Source organism: Dunckerocampus dactyliophorus, chromosome 2 (genome assembly GCF_027744805.1).
Source record: "Dunckerocampus dactyliophorus isolate RoL2022-P2 chromosome 2, RoL_Ddac_1.1, whole genome shotgun sequence".
Classification (NCBI taxonomy): domain Eukaryota; kingdom Metazoa; phylum Chordata; class Actinopteri; order Syngnathiformes; family Syngnathidae; genus Dunckerocampus; species Dunckerocampus dactyliophorus.
In genome coordinates, this window is record NC_072820.1 from 26,212,501 (window position 1) to 26,227,477 (window position 14,977).

A 14,977-nucleotide genomic window follows, 5' to 3' on the forward strand; every position below is an offset into this window, starting at 1 on the left:
GCTTACAGAGGTAGATAAAGGTGCTGGATGCTGAGCACTCATGATACTTCACATGCAGCTACTGCCATCTTGTGGAGTTCATAAGGTTTTCTACAGCTACAACAGTTAAAAAAAAAAAAAGTTAGTAATTTTCTTTTATGTAAGTATTAACACTGTTAATTAACACTGTTAATACCCCCCCCCCACTAGACCAGTGATTCTCAGTTGGTGGAAAACGGATGTAGTAAAAAAAAAAAAAAAGACCAAAATAATTTTGGTCTTTTTTTGTTTTTGTTTTTTTGCAATGTGGTGTCATTGATTAATACTCCCATAGGTGGGGACATTTCGGAGAACTATTTGAAACCTGCTGTAATAGAAGAACACCAACAACATTTGTTAGTTTACATGTTGAATGTGTCAGTCCCGTCTCTTTTTGAGCCTTAGAAAGTGTTTGTATTGTATGTCAGCTGTTTAACTGGAATGTACATTTGCAAGTGTTTGCAATTGCCATGTAAGTCCATGTCCATGTCTGAATATGGATATTTTCAAAAATGTACATCTGCCCCTCTCCAGTGTCAAAAATATCTCTATCCACACGAATATGCATACGCAGGCTATCATGCACACACCAAAGTAAGGAGGCGCTGCAGCCATGGACTGTGAGGCAATTGTAAACAATCAGAGGCGCTGATGATATCATTTCCGCCGACGTGCCATAACATGGCGATGTACGGGAGAAGCTACATGTCGACTGCTAGCGAAGTAGCATTACTTTTCAGTACGTTATTTCATATTTGTCAGTAAAATGTATTGACTATAAAACTTATAATGGATGAAACATGTTCAAATGTAGCAGATATTAAGTACAATTTTGTAAAGTGTAGCTCATTTTATCGATCACGAAAGAACTCCCATTGGCTCTGACGCTATCATTGCTGAAGTAATGGTGTGTCTGGCAAATTGTTCTTGTTTAATTACCTCCACAACCATAGTTATACAGAACAAGGCAGGCACATATTACAGGGAAGCTTTCAATGTGCGGGCAAAACAGCGCAGTCAAACGCAGTCAGAATGTTCTTGCCATGCTAACATTCCCACGCCATTCTTCCAAAATAACGACATTCTTGTGAAAGTTGTCCCACCAGCTAGAGGTCCAATCGGGTCTTGTCCCAATTCGATAGATAGATACTGTACTTGATTAATCTCCAAGAGAAATTCACATTTTTTTTTTTGCCGGGGGTGTCGTAGCCATTGCGAGCAAAACAGCAGCAATGTCCTCTGAAGCCCGCATTGACGCCTTTGTTCGTCGACGTGAAGCGAAAGTAGGCGTATGTTTACTGTAATACACACAAAAAGTCATTGCAGTATGTTTGAAAGCAGCAATGTTATGTGTGCCATTGCACACATAATTGTTACATCATTTGTCAGCAACAAGCCAAAATCTCAGTCTAGACCACAGGTGTTAAACTCAAGGCCCGCGGGCCAAATGTGGCCCCTCCACGTCATTTTATGAGGCCCGAGAGGAACTAAGTAGGTCAAAAGCGTGCTTTGATCAAAAACTACATTTCCCACAAAGCCTGTCGACTACAATACGAAGTGACGGCTCACCGCCACTAAACGGCAGTGTCTCCACATCAATGCCAACGAGTTGAATTGACAAATAAATAATGATCCCAAAATGTCCGGGGAGAGAAAAGTTGATGCGGATGGAAGTTTCAAGAAAGATGGGAAGGCGGGTACTTGTTTGTGCTTCAAGGAGAAAGACCGGTATGTCTTTTGTGTTATGAAGCGGTGTCGGTTGTTAAAGAGTACAATCTGCGTCGGCATTTTGACACTAAACGCGGAGGAAAAGCTAGCCTTCAAGAAAAGCAACAAATTGCCCAAGAATTAAAAGGCAAACTGCGGTTGCAGCAGAGTGTGGTCACGAAATCCACAGCCAAAAACAATGCGGCAGTGGAAGCTAGCTTTATTGTGGCTGAAGAAATTGCCCACACTTCCAAGTGTTTTTCAGAGGGAGCGTTTTTTGAAGCAGTGCATGCTGAAGGTCTATGAGCAGGTGTGTCCCGACCAATTACAGGCTTTAAAAAAATATCAGTTTTTAGGTTAGTTACTAACCTAAAATCTTGACCAATATACAAGTAGTCAACTTTTATTTTGTAATTTTTAGTTGATTACATATTATTTATGTGTAGCTACTGTTGCAATTATTAGTATTTGCAGGTTTTATGTGTGTATGCAGACAAATTATTGTAGTCAAACCATCAGTTGGATGCAAGACTGTGTGCAGTCTTTTTTTGTGTAAAAAGCTACATCATTGTCATACATGCTGTTAGCAGCTCACAGCAGTTGATTTTACAGTAATTAAGCCCATTTTAACTTTGACAAAAACGTTTTGAACAAAGTTAATGTCATAACTTGTGTTTTATGTTATTTTTCTTAATTCACTTGCATAGTTTGATCCTTGATTGATGGAGTAGTGTGGGTTTCATAAGCTGACAAATTCAAATGATTTATGTTAGAACAGAGCAACAAGTAAAGATATTTTTTTCTATGCAACTGTAATGTTTGTCACCTGAATAAGTAATAAATTTAGAGTTATTTAACATTCAGGAGTTGTTACGTTTATTTTACATTACATTCGATTACATTTACTTTTATTTATAAGTTACATCTGGCCCATTGAGGACAGCCATTATGTCGATGTGGCCCTAAGTGAAAATGAGTTTGACACCCCTGATCTAGACCGTACACACGCATACGCTGAAGCTGGAAAATCTTCACTCTGGCCGGAGTTTTCTAAAAGCTCAGTTTTTAAGGACAAAAAGCACTGTTTGCGTGTGGATGAGAGGCCAAAACTCATAGAAAAATATGCGTTTTTAAAATGTCCGTATTCGTGTGGACAGGACCTGAAATCGCTAAAACTAATTTTTCGCGCCTATATGGGAATTTCCATGTAAATTAGCATCGACCTAGCGCATTTGGTAAATGTATTTAATGTTTAGATCAATTCAGTATAGCAGGTTTAGAAAATGTTTCTTCTTTTTCCGTAGCTGGTGTTGTGCCTCCCCTGAGGTCCTCTGGTACCCCTTATGGGAAACATGGCTCACCTTAAAAAAAATAAAATCAAATAATAAATAATTCCATCTCAATTGAGCAGTGTGCCCATCAGTGACTCCATCACAAACTCATTTGACCGGTCGACTGTCCTGCATGTCCCCGTGTGTGTGGGAAGTGACTGTGTCATGTCGACCTGCCCTGCATGGGAAACTGAGATGTGCGTGTCGCCACTCTCAGGGTGTCACATCTCCTTGCGTTGGTGTAATTAGTCCACAGAGTAATCCCACGTCAACAACATAAATTTGGTGAAGATTGTATTTGTGTTTTTGTTTTTTGTTTTTATTCCTCCCCTGTTTTTAGGCTTATTTCTTCAGCAAACCAGAGCCGGTGTTAAAACCCACCATGGTAGCAGCAGTCATCCATGCAAATGCCACAACATGAGAAGCAGCCATTGTTTAAAGGTATTCACTTTGCATAATATAGACCTGATCAAAATCTTAAGACCAGTTGAAAAATTGCTAGAATTTTCCTTTTGCACATTTGGATCTTAATGAGGTTTTAAGTAGAGCTACAATATGCAAAAGCAAGAAGCAAAAAATATTTGGAACTTGTAATTTAAACAAAACAAAAGAAAAACTGAAATAGTTTATCACCTGATCAAAAGTTTAAGACCACAGGCTATAAAAGCCAAAATCTGCTCGACATTTAAATTTTCTTTCAGGCATTCACACTGTCATGCCCTCCTGATGGCTAAAGCTAAGAAGCTTTTTCTTTTTGAACGAGCTGCATAAGCAAGGCCTCTCGCAGCGTGCCATTGCTTCTGAGGTTGGGCGCAGTAAGATAGTCATTCTAAATTCTTTGAAAGATCCTGAGCATTATGGAACAAAAAAGTCACGTGGTAGACCCAAAACAATCAAACCTGCGCTGAGCCGGGGGATTGGCTGTCCATCAAGGCACAGGGCAGTCTTCGACCCAAATTAAGGCCCTTACTGGTGCCGACTGCAGTGCAATAACCATCAGAGGGGTGCTTTTTCATTCAGTGGAAAACTGGAGCTTCAGGTGGTGCAGGGTCGTCAAACGGTGCAGTTCACAATGCTCGTTTGACGAAGGATTTCTTCAGAGAGAATAACATCACTCTTTTGGACCATCCTGCATGTTGCCCTCATTTAAATACCATTGAGAACATTTGGGGATGGATGGCAAGGGAAGTTTATAAAAATGGCCATCAGTTCCAGACAGTTGATGCCCTTTGTGAAGCCATCTTCACCACTTGGAGCAATGTTCCCACTAGCCTCCTGGAAACACTTGCATCAAGCATGGCCAAACCAATTTTTGAAATGATTAACAAGAAAGGTGGAGCTACTCATTACTGAGTCCTACTGAGAACATTTTTTGTTCTTGTTTGGACAGTTTTTTTTTTGTTATTTTTTGATAAACAGCCTATTTCAGTTTAATTGTCGTTTTCAATAAATTACTTTTTCAAAGTGCTTTTTGTCTCACTCCCCCTTCTTGCTTTTGCATATTGTAGCTCTACTTAAAACTTCATTAAGATCCAAATGTGCAAAATGCAAATTCTAGCAATTTTTCAACTGGTCTTAAGATTTTGATCAGGTCTGTATCTCCTTGTACCTTTCTTCACTTATCAGCTCCAAACTTTGCAGCCTGTTTGAGTGTCTCCAGTTTGTGTTTGCGCAATCCAACACCAAACTTCCTTTACACGATTTCTCCTTCCCCAAGCAAGTGTTGCTGTTTTTTCCCTCCCAAATTGCAGGTTCTCCTGTTGCTTTGTCAGAGAGAATTGGGTTGCTGTGGTGATGAAGTCATGGGCCGTCTGGATTTCACCTGCACTCGCACCTGCTGGCCCAAGACCTCAAATCCCGCCATTAATGCTTGGTTTCATGGCTGACAATGAACACTTGTACAAGTCCTCTTATTTTTACTGGGGTGGGTCCTGAACTTCCACAAAAAACACTCGTGTGATGTTGCAGCTGAAACCTAACCAATTGTTGGTGTTTGGAGGCATCTATTTATTTAATATTAGGGGTATTGGGTTTGGACAGGATACCACAGAATTTTGTGTACTGATGGATGTATTTAATTGTCTTTAATATAGTTATTCAACACTGTCAACAAATACCAAAAGTACAAAGGAGTATTAGTGCCACAAAATATATCACAAATAAAGTCTGAACTTTATAAGGAAAAAATACTTGTATAAGAATAAAGTTAAACAAACTTAAATTTGAAATTTGACATTTCTGTGGGAATTTCTTAGAACATTCCAGCTGTAGTCTTTTAATTTCATGACTTTATAGTAGTACCTCGCTACATTGCGGTTCCAACATCGCTCTATTACATTTTTTTCAATAATTAATTACCTGGTAATTGCTTATTGCTGTTTCTTGGTTGGCTATTGCTTATTATTAGTCAAAAAATATTGAAAGACAAGTCATATGTAGTATTCTGGTCACTAGGCGTCAGTAATGTTACATTGATGAGACATTTCCTAAAATTTCACACTGCACGTAGTCAACCAATTGACCGCGATAAACAAGTGACTACAGTATTGTCATAAAATTACAAACTTCTCTTTGTCATTTTCGGACTGCTACTATTTTTTTCCGGTGTGGCCCTGATGTTCCTTTGTACAAAAGAGCATCCTAAATGCATCTTTTATTTAATTAATTTTTGCTGACTGACAAACTAACATGGATCAAATTCATGAATAGAAAATTCCATCTAACTTACAAAAAGTTGTTGTGGATGCTTTTAAAAATCAACAATCATCAAGCACAGAAAATATTTCATTTACACATTTTTCAGTAGATTCATCGTTATGGATTATGCTTAAAGCAAATAAAGACTATTGTAACTCGAATAAACCAACTTTAAAATCCCACACTTGCAGTCAGCTGCTTTTTTTAATCAGCAGCTGACTGCGTCAACACCTGCCAGCACATTTCAACACTTTGACATTTTTAAATATTTAAGCAGCAAGCACTTGTAATTAATAGCTCCCAACTATAAAAGTCACATTTGGCAACTCATCCATCTTAAGATGGCACGCTGCCAGAGGGGGTGTGATGCGTCATTGTTTGCATCTTCCTGTAGCTCACCCAACAGGAACCCTACCTGCTGATGCTTATATGGGATATTTTTGTGAATTAGAGTTTAGATTCATTAACAAAATAGGAACAAGAAATTGTGTCACTTGAAACGGTGTTAGAGAGATGCTGGCGCCCTAATTAATGGTCATTCTAGCCCTCAGCTTTGAGTTACATGGATAGAAAACCCTGTGGGAGGAATGTCACCTGCCTCAGTATCAGGCTCGCCGTTGGGGATTTCACCGCACAATGCCCAAAGATCTACTCTAACAGGACCAAAAATGACTTTGTGAGATCACATTTGTTGCTGTGCTTTGAGTCGTAATTGCTGCGATGGCGTCCTCAAATGGCAAAGGCGACCGAGCATCCAAATTTGAGACTTTAAAGCTGTTGGAGAAGTGCAGGAAGGAACGAGACGATGCCGTCCACAGGGAAAGCGTCGTCAGGGAGAAGCTGAGGCAGTATGAGTCGAGGATGCGCTCCACCGAGGCCCTCAAGCAGAAACTGAAGACCTTGACCTTAGACAACAAGGAACTGAGGAAGCAAGTGAAGGTCCTTCGCACGGAGATCGGCCTCGAGTGCAGCCCGAAGTTCAATGGCAAGACAACTAAAGACATAATCAACGACCTGCACGAGAAGGAGCACGAGTGCAACTCGCTGGTGGAGAAGACCAACAAGCTGAGCCTGACCATTGACGACCTGATGTCCGAGTTGGCCAACACGGTCACCTCCAAGACGCTCTTGGAGGAGCAGGTGCAGTCGTTGCAGCAGAATCTCAAAGACATGACCAACAACCAGCGGCGTCTACTCAAGCTGTGGGAGGACAAGAAGACCCAGCGGGAGCAGCAGGCCCTCCCTGCCATCGCGCTAAAGCCAGGACAGAAGCAGATTGTCCACAAAGCCATTCAGACAGACATGTCTATAGGTTCAACACAAAAGCTTCCCGCCAATGCATTCGAGTCCAAATCATTGAGCCAGGATGACCAAAAAACTGCTTTGGAATTTTATGGGAATGGCTATCAACATGATAAGAAATCTTTTGTGCATGATGAAAGTAAAGGGATTCAGAACTGATTAAATTGCACTTATTCATATATGTATGTAGTTGTGTAGGTATCAGTAAATTACCTTATCATTACAAGTCTCATTTGTGTGTGTTTAGCCTTATGTAAATTACTTACGTGTTTTTACAGAAATATCCCAATATCTGAACATCTAAATCCGGGCCTGCTTTGTTTTTTTTTGTGGGGGGGTTCTTTTCAAACAGGCAGTAATTAGGACACTTTTAACGATGCTGAGGGGTCCTTTCGGAGGTCCTTTGAATGTGGCGCGGCATGGAAATTTGAGTGGATAACAGATTTGACAGCAGCAAAGTCCGGAGGAATACTTTTGGTCTTCACTACATTAGTCATGTTTTCGGATCAAAGTTGTTGGTTTGTCCGCAAGGTGGGTAAATTTGTGTTCCAAAAGTCCTCTTTTGTTTTCATACAATTGTGACACGACGTTAGCTAGGATGCTAACTATAGACGTCTTGTTTATGCTAGCTTACTTCAGTTAGCGTCCTTCCAGCTCCATTAATTTTTACATGCTATCAAGTGCACCTATCTATGTGTTTCCCGTTATTTGCGTGTGTAAGGATATAATACACTTTAGGTCTGCTAAATGGGGTCAAACATTCTTAAAGTGAATACTGAGAGTAAATGACTCAATTTGTCTTTAGATCAGGGACTTGCCAACAAACCGCCCCTTGAGGGCGTGAGTAGACCATGTCTCCACAGCCATATCTGCAACACCCCGCTCACCCAGCAAGAGCATCAAGTTCGCTGTCTGCATACCGGGACGACATGGAGGGGTTGTCAGTCAAGGATGCAATGACAGACTTCTGAAAGGAACAAAAACGGGCATTCCGCCCCTGTTTGTTGGTAGGGGACTGCATGGAGAGAGTCTCCAACGTCCAGTTCATCGGCGTACAGATACAGGAAGACCTACGTGGAACGACCTGACCTGGATCACTAACACCAGAGTCATCATCAAAAAGGCAGGGCACAGACTGTATTTCCCCAAAATTCCATTGAGGGCATCCTACTACACTGTACTGCATCCGTGTGTGGTTTTCCAGCTGCACAGCGGCAGACATGAAGGCATGCAACAGGCTAGAGGATTACTGGCTTGTCCCTTCATTCCTTGGTGGAACTCGACAGTATTGTCACTGCTGTACATCTTCAGGGACCTGGGCCCAACCTGGACACTTGTAGTTTTGACTGTTACCCTCTGGCAGAGAGTTCAAGACATTGAAAACCAGAACCAACAGACTAACAGCTGTAAATGCACAGAACACTGCCAAATTGCATTAACCTACTGTACATTTGTAGGGAATCTCACATTCCTCTTATTCTTTTTCATATCACACCTTACTGTACTCTATTTTCAAGGATCCCCAAAGATCCCCTTTTGTTACTTAATGTGGCAGTTTGTTTTAATTGGCGTGTGATATACTTTTTTTTGCAGCACCTTAGGCAAATACACCTATTTTGCTGTGCCTGTTACAGTGATGGCCGCATGGTGGCCTAGTAGTTAACATGATGGCCACAAAGTCAGGAGATTGGGAAGAACGGTTCGAATTTCTGTTGGGCATCTCTGTGTGGCGTTTGCATGTTCTTCCCGTGCGTACGTGGGTTTTCTCCCACATTCCGAAAACATGTATGTTAGGTTAATTGGTGACTCTAAATTGTCCATAGGTATGAACGTGAGAGTGAATGGTTGTTTGGCTCGCGATCAGTCCAGGGTGTACCCTGCCCAAAGACAGCTGGGATAGGCACCAGCATGCCCGCGACCCTTGTGAGGATAAGTGGGTTACAGACATTACATTTACTTACAGTTGCTGATCTACTGAGTTCCACAGAAATTTTATTTTTTAAATTATTTTCTCCAGGTGATATGCTGGAGAGCTGCGGCCAGCATTGCCTGGGCTGTCCTGCTGTTGCCGCCCACCACTGCCGTTTTTGTCATCCTCAGTAGATTCAGTCCTCTTCTCCCAATCCAGAGCATATCAGGTCAGTAAGCATTTTTATATTGAAAATTGTCCGTCCTCCAGTCAAGCTAAATGTCTTGTTTTTCTTTCTTCGACAGAATGTTTGGCTCTCATGACGAGTGCAAGCACCATTTTTTCCTTCGTCTTGCTGTGTGCCGTCACGGTCATGGTTGGATTCCTGATCTTTGAGTATTATACAGGTGAGCAGAGTTCAAATCTGGCGGTTATTTTTGCCAAAAACGAGGCTCCACATTATATGATTTATGTTCCCCTTAGTCGTCCCAACCATCGCCTGCTCCAAAATTGCCCTTTTGGCTCAGCTGCTTCATCCTCGCCACGTTGTCAACTCCCTCGTCCACTGCGTTATGGGAATCATTGTGGCCTGGTGTTCCGCCGTCACCATTGGGGGCAGATACGAGATGCTGGGATATCCGTGTGCCCACAACGAGGGGTAAGCAGATGGGCTGTGAGCGGAGTTTGTTATGCGAACACATGGCTAATAATTGTCTGTATAGTCCCCCTCAGGTGTGTCTGAACGAGTACCATCTTGTCCTTTGCCTGGCGGGAGCCTTTGTTGGCTTTTCTCACAGCCTCTTTGGTGTAATCCACAACATCAACTATGTCTCTTTCCATGCTGTTCAGGTACGTTATGTCAAAGTAAGTTTACCTGTCATAAGCTGGTTTGTTGAACTTTTGCATTCTTTCTCCTCCCTCAGCAATACAAGTACCTTCGCTTTAAGGGGTCCCTGCCACTTGTGGTGAAGTGCAGTGCCACTCAAGCACTCTACTCCGTTAGAAACTACATTATAGTATATTTCTTTTTGGGTAAGTTGTCTGGCTTTGCACACAAAACGTCCACAGGCATTGTGAGTTTACATCATTTTTTTTCCTTTTCTTTTTCTTTTTTTGGTTTTTTATTTAATTTTGTTTTTCTCCGAACCCCAAAATCTACTGGCATTTTTTTTGTTAAAATTTTTTTTTGTTTTGTTAATATGAAAACCTTAAATTTGCAAAGCTTCCTATAATGTTTTTTATCATACGTAATTGTCATACCAGTGTAAAAATAAGTTAACCACTGTTAATATTACAAAATACAAACAATACAAAAGCTATTTTAATTTTTAGTTATCGTAATAGACAAAGGCGCCACATCATTTTCTGACGTAAATTGCCATGCAAGTGTAAAAACAAGTTACTAAGTACTGTTCATATGAACAGCTAAAAACAATATAACCACCTTTTAAGAAAGTACAGCCAGTGACAGCTAGACAAAAGCGTGTCAACAAAGATAGAAGAATAGTCAAACTGAGATTTAGTAATAGAGTGATTAAACATGATGGCATGGATTGGCGTAGCCTGTTTCAAGCTCACTATGAGATGTGTCATTTTGTTGGCAACACAATGTGATGTAGGATTTGCCGCCGCACGCTCATCGGCTTTTGTGATCGGCTTTGAAAATTGTATTCAAAGTTGATGCACAAAAGAATCCTAATGTCATTAAAAACTCTATTTAGTTGTCTTTGTGTGTTTTTACTAAATCAGACATCACTGCTTACTTCATGCTTTGTGTTGACAGGTTATCTTCCAAGAGAGTGGATCTGTAAAACATTTAATCTCCGCAGGGACAGGTCAGTGCATTCAAGCAAAACTATTGCGGCGCTCATGGCACTCACACTGTAATGTTGTTGTTTTCCTTCCCTAGCTCCGCCCATCGTCTGGACACTATCGCTGGACTGCTGGACTTGTCCTTGCTCTACCACCTGTGGATCAGCGCCACCTTCCTGCTCTTCAGCTGGTACATCACTCTGCTGCTCTTCCGGATCTTTGTCACTGAGGTGTGTGTGTCCATATACTGTACACATGATAGTTTTTATTATGTAGACACGAGAGGGCAGTGGTGTCTTTATATTTGTATGTATAAGAAAGTGGTAAATCAGCCATGCATTGTCTTAAGGGCTCATAAGATGACATTAATTACAATTTAATTGATGGAATATTACCTCTTTTGTGCAGGGGTACAGATTTCCAGTGCAGTCGTCTTTCACTGAGGATGTGCACCAATGTCTTCCCAAGGTTCTGAGTGACCCCCAGCCGGCTATTTTAAAGGTATCTCATCACCATTCTTCCACATGGAGTGTATTTTCATGTGTCTCACCGCGCATGTTCTCCTCCATAAAGTTCCTCGCCCTGCAGGACTTGGCTCTGCTCTCTCAGCACTCTCCTCCACGTCGTTGTGAGATGTTCAGCCTGAGTCAGCCAGGTTTGTTTGTATGCATTGATTTTTATTTTTTTATCTTTAACATATCATAACGTGATGGAAATGTCTTTTTCAGGTGGTCATCCTCACAACTGGAACGCCATTAGCAGGGAGTGTCTGTCACTGCTGACTGATCTGACGCAGCGACTGGTGGCGTATCACGACAGCGTGGCGACCAATGGCAGGGCCAAGTCGCTGTCCACGGGGAGCGAAAGGAAGTCCTCGTCCGAGACGTCCACGGGTACCCTCTGTTCATTTTGTACGTTGGAAATGTTTCCCAGCCTTCTCGCTGTTGATGCACTCACCACAACAATAGGTGCACCTGCATGTGTGTCTTTATTTAGGTGTATGAGGAGGTGAAAATATTATAAACAGCTCTCAGCATGATGCAGCACACTTCTATGCCACTACAATGTACAATAATAAATATAATGTTAAAGCAATACCTCCAAAATGCATCATTTTGATTGTGATGAAATGGCCACTAAGTGTATACAGTTAAGGTTGGATTTACATTTTAAGGCCATTAAAGGATCAAAAATGTTTCTGATCAAAGTAACGTCAGGCCTGGATGACCTGATGAGTCCACAACCCACCACCTTCCTGTCCAAGACGCCGGCATCTGTCTTTGCCCGCTCCGTCGGCACCGTGGTGCAGAGCCCCCTGACTGCCCCTTTCACTCCTCCCAACCTGGACAGCCCCTTCACCTCTCCCAGCCTGCGTCGTCTCACCGCTCCCGTGGATCAGGGCTCGCCGTGGCACGGCGCCGTGCAGAGCCCCCATGTCATGAGGAGGGCCCCCAAGCTCTGGTCCACCTCCACATGTGAGGGTAGAAATGGTATGCATACATTTCTCTGCTTCCTTACAGGTGATTTTTATTTGTGCTTCTGCTGGTTATTTCCTTGCTCCAGGTTCACAGTTCAACAGCAGCCTGGAATTGTCGCCTGGCCCCCTTCTCAAGCAGGACACCTCTAAACCCAGCCTTCTGGCCCAGTTCCTCCACAACCGAAAAGAGCAGGTACTTATAATGTTTGCATGCTTGTACTGTCTGCACTGACATCATATTTGATTTGATTAGGGTACTTTCTCAATTAGCCACTGGGGGCCAGTTTATTTACTCAACTGCTGAGAGTACCATTTTTTTTTTTGTAAAAAAAATAAGTACCTGTAAATGCATTTTTATGAAATTGATATATATTTTTTTGGCAATTTTTCTTTTCAAATAAGTATTAAAATGACATAATATATAATGCATATTAAACATATTAAGAGTGAAAATGAGTGAAATTCATTGAAATGCTAACATTCATTCTTCACCTTTTTAAGGTTAAAAGCTTCCTGTCAAAGCGGGTGCTCATAGCGTACCTTTTCAACAAGGTGAGCGCACTACTTTGTCACTGGCAAGTTAGACTGTATCTTCGCACTTCACACGCACATTCTGCTTTATTACGCAGCTTCCAGAGGCGTCCAGTGAAGCGCTCTTTGCAGACAGCCAGGCCCACATTTGGGCTTTAGAAGGTAAGAAGGTCGTTACTAGGGATATTATCAGCCGATATTGACATAAAAATAAGATATCGGATCATATCTGTATCAATTCAGCACTTGAGTGATGATGTGCGCTACAAAGCAACAAGCTCAGTATGTCCGCTGTGAGGGATTATTTCCATGTTTCACCTTCAAGTTGTACATATTTAATCTGCAGTGACAGTAAGGTGTTACATTCTTTTCATCTAATGCAGCTTAAAACAGGTAGATAACACAACACAGGGAAACTACTACTAGTGCAGGACTATAAATAAAAGGTGCCACAACGCATGCAGGGAGACATGCTTCTGACTTTTCAGCATCCCTTGTGGAGATTGTTTTGTAAAAAGTTGCTTAAGTTATGTCGTTAAAGTTGATGTAGTTAATTTTTCCCCATGGTAGTAGTAGTTGCCCTATGTATTTTTACTTACTTGTTACATGTGCCGTATGTTTGCACCGTGATTGCAGTCAGTGTTCTGCTTGCCCAATTAAAGAGCATGTACCTCTAAGCAAGCTACGGTAAACTTAACATTGATATGAACTTGTTGGCCACGAGTTTGAGACCCCTGAGCTAAATAATAGTGCTATTAAAGAGAAACGGGTACCACTGAGCGTGCTTTCCAGCAACCATAGCTGCACATTGCACCATACAGGAAACAGAAAAACAAAATTGGAGCACACAAGAGAAAATTACATGAAAACCAACACTAAAGTCCAACCTGTCATGCAGAACATGACATAAAGCGCTGGTTATGTGAGGTGGGAGTAACGAGTCTTATTCAATCTTCTAATATCACATCTCAGGAAGAATCACTCGGAGTGACATGCAACACACATGCATTTTTTTCTTGTATTGCATATCGCAGTATTTGTATTAATTTGCACAAACTGTTTATTTGTGAAATAAACAGTGTTAAAGAAGCATCATGTGTTCATTCATTACATGACATTAGTTTGAGGCAAAAGGCTGCTGCCAATATCTCTATCAGTGATAAAGTGCTGGACAATATTGGTGTATCAGATATGGGTAAGAAAGCCAATATCGAGCATAACCGGTCATCACTGTCAGTACATTCATTGCATGATTTATAAAACCTGTCTTGCAGGACTGTCCTACCTGGTCCAAGCTTCGTTCTCAGAGGACCACTTTGGAGTGGTCCAGACGGTGTTACCCAGCATCCTCACATGTATGCTGCTGCTGCAAGAGGTCAGCTTGCACTTTTTATCATTAGTAGTTGTATTTCGTAGTGAGAACCATTCCTTCTATTCCAGGCAGTTGACCGTCACTTCAAGTTGCCTCACGCCTCCACCAAACCTGTGAGGACCACCAGCGGCATGGGAGACTCGGCCTACAAGACGCTGCGCTTCGCTCTCAGGGCTGCGCTAAAGACGGCCATATACCGAATAACCACCACCTTTGGAGATCACTTGAAGTAAGTGCAGGACGTTTACATGAGCATGTCTTCAGCGCGGCACATTAATGTGTTTTTGCACCTTCAGCGCTGTTCACATGTCGGCAGAGCACCGCAAGAGGCTGCAGCACTTTCTCTACTACAAAGAATAACTTAACGTTTATGTCCAAGCACATCAACTGGGAGCGCAAGAGCAGAAACAGAACAGTCACAGGTCAGATGACTGTTTGTACATATTAGCTTTTTTTGTTTATTACTGCACATACTTGGGTAAATAAAAATATGTCAATACCTTGATGGTTTGGAGTCTGAGGGGGAAAAAAACCGAGTAGTTTCTCCCTGGCCTTGGCGTGGCTCAGGAGGGAGAGCGAGTCAAATCCCTGTCACTGCTGTTGTCTTTGTGCAAGACACTTCACCCACACATAAAGGCTTCACTGACAAAGATCCTGACCTACGACCCGGAAACGGTACCCACAAAAAGATGGGTTAAATGAAGATACAACTGTAGCTGTTCATTGAACATGTGACGAAAAGATCTTTCTTTTGCAGTTGAATTATTTTTGAAAGTGAATTTGTGGAATTCAATATGGTTATGTAAATAGCTCTTCAAAGC

The 14,977-nt window shown here is 41.8% G+C and overlaps 2 protein-coding genes across 9 annotated transcripts in view; both read left to right on the forward strand.

The window, feature by feature from the left end:
- The window catches only part of yipf1 (Yip1 domain family, member 1), a 10,019-nt gene extending 3,558 nt beyond the window's left edge, over positions 1–6,461 (forward strand). For both annotated transcript variants that reach the window (XM_054800645.1, XM_054800653.1), the window contains exons 9-10: positions 3,397–3,497; positions 4,808–6,461. In XM_054800645.1, the coding sequence (XP_054656620.1) occupies positions 3,397–3,477 (81 nt within the window). In that variant the 3' untranslated portion in view covers positions 3,478–3,497; positions 4,808–6,461. The remainder of the gene's footprint in view (positions 1–3,396; positions 3,498–4,807) is intronic.
- A 770-nt stretch (positions 6,462–7,231) lies between these two features.
- Positions 7,232–14,653, forward strand: ndc1 (NDC1 transmembrane nucleoporin). 7 transcript variants are annotated; one of them, XM_054800588.1, is made up of 19 exons: positions 7,232–7,586; positions 8,879–8,978; positions 9,073–9,193; positions 9,270–9,371; positions 9,448–9,622; positions 9,687–9,813; positions 9,888–9,996; positions 10,748–10,799; positions 10,874–11,006; positions 11,185–11,277; positions 11,350–11,431; positions 11,505–11,687; positions 11,985–12,266; positions 12,340–12,446; positions 12,755–12,805; positions 12,883–12,946; positions 14,059–14,159; positions 14,225–14,385; positions 14,453–14,653. In XM_054800588.1, the coding sequence occupies exons 2-19, from the start codon at positions 8,964–8,966 to the stop codon at positions 14,514–14,516; spliced, it is 2,022 nt and encodes a 673-aa protein (XP_054656563.1). In that variant the 5' UTR covers positions 7,232–7,586; positions 8,879–8,963; the 3' UTR covers positions 14,517–14,653. The 7 variants fall into 7 exon arrangements, with proteins under 7 accessions (XP_054656563.1, XP_054656535.1, XP_054656553.1 ...); XM_054800560.1 differs by lacking the exon at positions 8,879–8,978 and having other exon boundaries at positions 7,233–7,586; XM_054800578.1 differs by lacking the exon at positions 8,879–8,978 and having other exon boundaries at positions 7,233–7,586; positions 11,505–11,669.
- Positions 14,654–14,977: the final 324 nt, after the last annotated feature.